This window comes from Nanorana parkeri, unplaced genomic scaffold (genome assembly GCF_000935625.1).
Source record: "Nanorana parkeri isolate BGI_ZX_2015 unplaced genomic scaffold, ASM93562v1 scaffold4361, whole genome shotgun sequence".
NCBI classification, from domain to species: domain Eukaryota; kingdom Metazoa; phylum Chordata; class Amphibia; order Anura; family Dicroglossidae; genus Nanorana; species Nanorana parkeri.
In genome coordinates this window covers 3,332-9,099 of record NW_017310624.1, presented here as the reverse complement: position 1 = coordinate 9,099, position 5,768 = coordinate 3,332, and the positions used below count along the sequence as shown (strand labels likewise).

General features: G+C 47.5%; 1 protein-coding gene across 1 annotated transcript in view; it reads left to right on the top strand.

Annotated features, from left to right (window-relative positions):
• LOC108803866 (WD repeat-containing protein on Y chromosome-like) overlaps positions 1-5,768 on the top strand; it is a gene marked incomplete at both ends in the record, with an annotated part of 15,258 nt that overhangs the window by 7,776 nt on the left and 1,714 nt on the right. The window contains 6 exons of the mRNA XM_018575662.1: positions 1,973-2,013; positions 2,098-2,235; positions 2,475-2,663; positions 2,744-2,935; positions 3,011-3,271; positions 5,069-5,233. Coding sequence (XP_018431164.1) covers positions 1,973-2,013; positions 2,098-2,235; positions 2,475-2,663; positions 2,744-2,935; positions 3,011-3,271; positions 5,069-5,233 — 986 coding nt within the window. The remainder of the gene's footprint in view (positions 1-1,972; positions 2,014-2,097; positions 2,236-2,474; positions 2,664-2,743; positions 2,936-3,010; positions 3,272-5,068; positions 5,234-5,768) is intronic.

Below are 5,768 nucleotides of genomic sequence, written 5' to 3'. Positions count from 1 at the left end.
CGTTAGTGGGCGTAACTCTTCCCCCCCCCCCCCAAGTCAATACTTTGTGGAGCCACCTTTTGAAGTCTCTTGGGGTCTTTATAAGCTCGGCACATCCAGCCACCGGATTTCTTCCCATTCTTCAAGGCAAAACTATTCAAGCTTCTACAAGTTGGACGGGTTTCACTGGTGTACAGCGATCGTTAAGTCATGCCACAGAGTCTCAATTGGATTGAAGTCTGGGCTTTGGCCTTTCAGAACAGGTGTGTGTATATATCCCGAGATCATGTGACCCTTAGATTGCCCACACAGGTGTATATATACACTGAGATCATGTGACCCTTAGATTACGCAGACAGGTGTATATATACACTGAGATCATGTGACCCTTAGATTACGCAGACAGGTGTATATATACACTGAGATCATGTGACCCTTAGATTACGCAGACAGGTGTATATATACACTGAGATCATGTGACCCTTAGATTACGCAGACAGGTGTATATATACACTGAGATCATGTGACCCTTAGATTACGCAGACAGGTGTATATATACACTGAGATCATGTGACCCTTAGATTACGCAGACAGGTGTATATATACACTGAGATCATGTGACCCTTAGATTACGCAGACAGGTGTATATATACACTGAGATCATGTGACCCTTAGATTACGCAGACAGGTGTATATATACACTGAGATCATGTGACCCTTAGATTACGCAGACAGGTGTATATATACACTGAGATCATGTGACCCTTAGATTACGCAGACAGGTGTATATATACACTGAGATCATGTGACCCTTAGATTACGCAGACAGGTGTATATATACACTGAGATCATGTGACCCTTAGATTACGCAGACAGGTGTATATATACACTGAGATCATGTGACCCTTAGATTACGCAGACAGGTGTATATATACACTGAGATCATGTGACCCTTAGATTACGCAGACAGGTGTATATATACACTGAGATCATGTGACCCTTAGATTACGCAGACAGGTGTATATATACACTGAGATCATGTGACCCTTAGATTACGCAGACAGGTGTATATATACACTGAGATCATGTGACCCTTAGATTACGCAGACAGGTGTATATATACACTGAGATCATGTGACCCTTAGATTACGCAGACAGGTGTATATATACACTGAGATCATGTGACCCTTAGATTACGCAGACAGGTGTATATATACACTGAGATCATGTGACCCTTAGATTACGCAGACAGGTGTATATATATATCCCGAGATCATGTCACCTTTAGATTGCACACAGGTGTGTATATACACTGAGATCATGTGACCCTTAGATTGCCCACACAGGTGTATATATACACTGAGATCATGTCACCTTTAGATTGCACACAGGTGTATATATACACTGAGATCATGTGACCCTTAGATTACGCAGACAGGTGTATATATATATCCCGAGATCATGTGACCCTTGGATTGCCCACAGGTGTATATATATGCTGAGATCATGTGACCCTTAGATTGCCCACGGGTGTATATATACACTAAGATCATGTGACCCTTAGATTGCCCACAGGTGTGTATATACTGAGATCATGTGACCCTTAGATTGCCCACAGGTGTATATATATGCTGAGATCATGTGACCCTTAGATTGCCCACAGGTGTGTAAATACACTGAGATCATGTGACCCTTAGATTGCCCACAGGTGTGTATATACACTGAGATCATGTGACCCTTAGATTGCACACAGGTGTGTATATACACTGAGATCATGTGACCCTTAGATTGCACACACAGGTGTATATATACACTGAGATCATGTGACCCTTAGATTGCCCACAGGTGTGTATATACACTGAGATCATGTGACCCTTAGATTGCCCACAGGTGTGTATATACACTGAGATCATGTGACCCTTGGATTGCTGTCATTATGGACTCGCCATACATTAGAATGGGTCCTCATGATTGCACGTCTTTTTCTCCTCAGCTTTGCAGCACGTCCCCACCTGCTTGTCGTATTGGCACAAGGTAGCATCCAGTTGGGTTTGTCTTGGTGCTGGGTGTAACATTCTCTATTCTGAGGTTACCTGATGGGGGATCTTCTTTCCTCAGGCCCCTGGAAGCTCCTCTCTGCTCCTGTGGGGGGATGAGAAGGGCGGAGTTAGCCTCTTGTGGCTGCTAAAACCAAACTCTGGACTCTATGAGAAATCATTCAGCCAGCAGCCGGGACCTGAGAAGATCTACATGCAGGTGAGGAGCATTGACGGCAGATGAAGCTAGAAAATGACAATTCCCTACCGTCTGATGTCCTGAACTCCCAATCCAGGAGCTCTGCATCCCGGAAGCACCATAGATCTTATTGTAGATGAAGTCATTGTCCAGGAATATCTGACCATGTATTGTATGTGCCGATGACACAGATCCAGAGCATAGTACAACTAATCCTATTAAAGGATCCAGATGATTGCTGCTCTTGTTGTTGTTTGCAGGAACTGGGACATCATAGCAGCTTCTTTAGCTACCAGTCCATCCCTAATATCCACTCCGAACCTGTAACCAGACTTATGTACGTCCCTGGTCAGGATCTCATCATTTCAGCATCTGGCAGTTCTCAGACCTCGCTGGTCATCATGGACATTGCTGGACAAGGGAGAGTTTACACCTGGAAGATGAGTAAGGTTGGTGGAGTTTACACCACTTCTTCTATTGTATTTTGGTTGTTAGTCATTTTATAACGTAACCTGTTGTTTTTGTCCAGGGTGTTCAGTGCTTTGACTACTGCAAGGCCATGAACCTTCTGGTCACTGGTGGCCTGGATCACAGCGTCAGACTCTGGAACCAGTACGTTCCTAGCCACCCTACGGCAGTCTTGTCAGAGCATGCTATGCCCATTCTTGATGTGGTCATATATGAACCTCTCAGGCAAATATTCAGCTACTCAAAAGACTCCGTAAGTATAAAGAGACACATGCGTGTGTATGTATGTGAATCTATGTATTACAGTTTGTGTCCCATCTCTCCATAGGTCCTGAAGGTCTGGGACATCTCCTCACACAGCTGCCTACAGACGCTGGTTCTGAAGTACCCATGCATCCAGCCTGGAAGGATTCAGGAACAAGGACACTTTCCTTTCCTCCTGGTACCATCGCCTTCCAACTGCTTGCTCGTCTCTTACAGCAATTACATTGCGATGCTGAAACTGGCCCAGATCAACCCTAATGATGACATTATAGTTACACATGAGGCACCTCTATCAGCTGTCCTGTACAATGGTTTCTTCCATCAGGTGAGCCAATCTTCTACAGGTCTGATCTCCTGATACAAGGAGACTCTGGTGTCACATGAGACCTCTCTCTCGTCTGTGGGTGGTGTACATTGGTTTCTTCCATCAGGTGGTCCAGTCTTGTACAGGTCTGATCTGATACAAGGAGACTCTGGTGTCACATGAGACCTCTCTCTCGTCTGTGGGTGGTGTACATTGGTTTCTTCCATCAGGTGGTCCAGTCTTGTACAGGTCTGATCTGATACAAGGAGACTCTGGTGTCACATGAGACCTCTCTCTCGTCTGTGGGTGGTGTACATTGGTTTCTTCCATCAGGTGGTCCAGTCTTGTACAGGTCTGATCTGATACAAGGAGACTCTGGTGTCACATGAGACCTCTCTCTCGTCTGTGGGTGGTGTACATTGGTTTCTTCCATCAGGTGGTCCAGTCTTGTACAGGTCTGATCTGATACAAGGAGACTCTGGTGTCACATGAGACCTCTCTCTCGTCTGTGGGTGGTGTACATTGGTTTCTTCCATCAGGTGGTCCAGTCTTGTACAGGTCTGATCTGATACAAGGAGACTCTGGTGTCACATGAGACCTCTCTCTCGTCTGTGGGTGGTGTACATTGGTTTCTTCCATCAGGTGGTCCAGTCTTGTACAGGTCTGATCTGATACAAGGAGACTCTGGTGTCACATGAGACCTCTCTCTCGTCTGTGGGTGGTGTACATTGGTTTCTTCCATCAGGTGGTCCAGTCTTGTACAGGTCTGATCTGATACAAGGAGACTCTGGTGTCACATGAGACCTCTCTCTCCTCTGTGGGTGGTGTACATTGGTTTCTTCCATCAGGTGGTCCAGTCTTGTACAGGTCTGATCTGATATAAGGAGACTCTGGTGTCACATGAGACCTCTCTCTCGTCTGTGGGTGGTGTACATTGGTTTCTTCCATCAGGTGGTCCAGTCTTGTACAGGTCTGATCTGATACAAGGAGACTCTGGTGTCACATGAGACCTCTCTATCCTCTGTGGGTGGTGTACATTGGTTTCTTCCATCAGGTGGTCCAGTCTTGTACAGGTCTGATCTGATATAAGGAGACTCTGGTGTCACATGAGACCTCTCTATCCTCTGTGGGTGGTGTACATTGGTTTCTTCCATCAGGTAGCATAGTAGGTAATGTTGAATAAAGCCATGGCTGCACCCAGTTTAACCTGTGTGTGTGTGTGTGTGTGTGTGATTGTGTGTGATTGTGAGTGATTGTGTGTGTGTGATTGTGAGTGATTGTGTGTGATTGTGAGTGATTGTGTGTGTGTGTGATTGTGTGTGTGATTGTGTGTGTGTGTGATTGTGTGTGTGTGTGATTATTTGACTTTAGCACTGCCCATATTTTTGTATATCCAGTAAAATCTGGAAGTCATGAAGAAGTTTCTTGACTATCAATGCCCTGGGTGACTCTGTCGATGCTCTGGGTGACTCTGTCGATGCTCTGGGTGACTCTGTCGATGCTCTGGGTGACTCTGTCGATGCTCTGGGTGACTCTGTCGATGCCCTGGGTGACTCTGTCGATGCCCTGGGTGACTCTGTCGATGCCCTGGGTGACTCTGTCGATGCCCTGGGTGACTCTGTCGATGCCCTGGGTGACTCTGTCGATGCCCTGGGTGACTCTGTCAATGCTCTGGGTGACTCTGTCAATGCTCTGGGTGACTCTGTCAATGCTCTGGGTGACTCCGTCTCGTACATCTCATCTCCTTGAATACTCCATGGTGTTGGCCACACCGTATGGTTTTGGGATGTTGATTGCCTGTTCTTATGTTTGTGGCAGGTGGTGACGGCGAGCGAGGATTCTAGCATAGCGGTGTGGGATGTGGAAACTGGTGACAAATGTCTTCTTCTGAATAATGCGCACGGCCAGGAGGAGGTGACGTGTTTGGCTTTGGACGCCTCGAGGAGGAATCTGGTCAGTGGTGCCCAGGATGGCACCATCAAGGTACCGCTTGCCTCTAGGTGCCCCGGGGGTATTCCTGGGTCTATGGAAGTGTGACATGAGGGGTAATAGAATGGCCCCATCAAGGTACCGCTTGCCTCTAGGTGCCCCGGGGGCATTCCTGGGTCTATGGAATTGTCACATGAGTGGTGATAGAATGGCCCCATCAAGGTACCGCTTGCCTCTGGGTGCCCCGGGGGCATTCCATGGGTCTATGGAATTGTCACATGAGTGGTGATAGAATGGCCCCATCAAGGTACCGCTTGCCTCTGGGTGCCCCGGGGGCATTCCTGGGTCTATGGAATTGTCACATGAGTGGTGATAGAATGGCCCCATCAAGGTACCGCTTGCCTCTGGGTGCCCCGGGGGGCATTCCTGGGTCTATGGAATTGTCACATGAGTGGTGATAGAATGGCCCCATCAAGGTACCGCTTGCCTCTGGGTGCCCCGGGGGCATTCCTGGGTCTATGGAATTGTCACATGAGGGGTGATAGAATGGCCCCATCAAGGTACCGCTTGCCTCTGGGTGCCCCGGGGG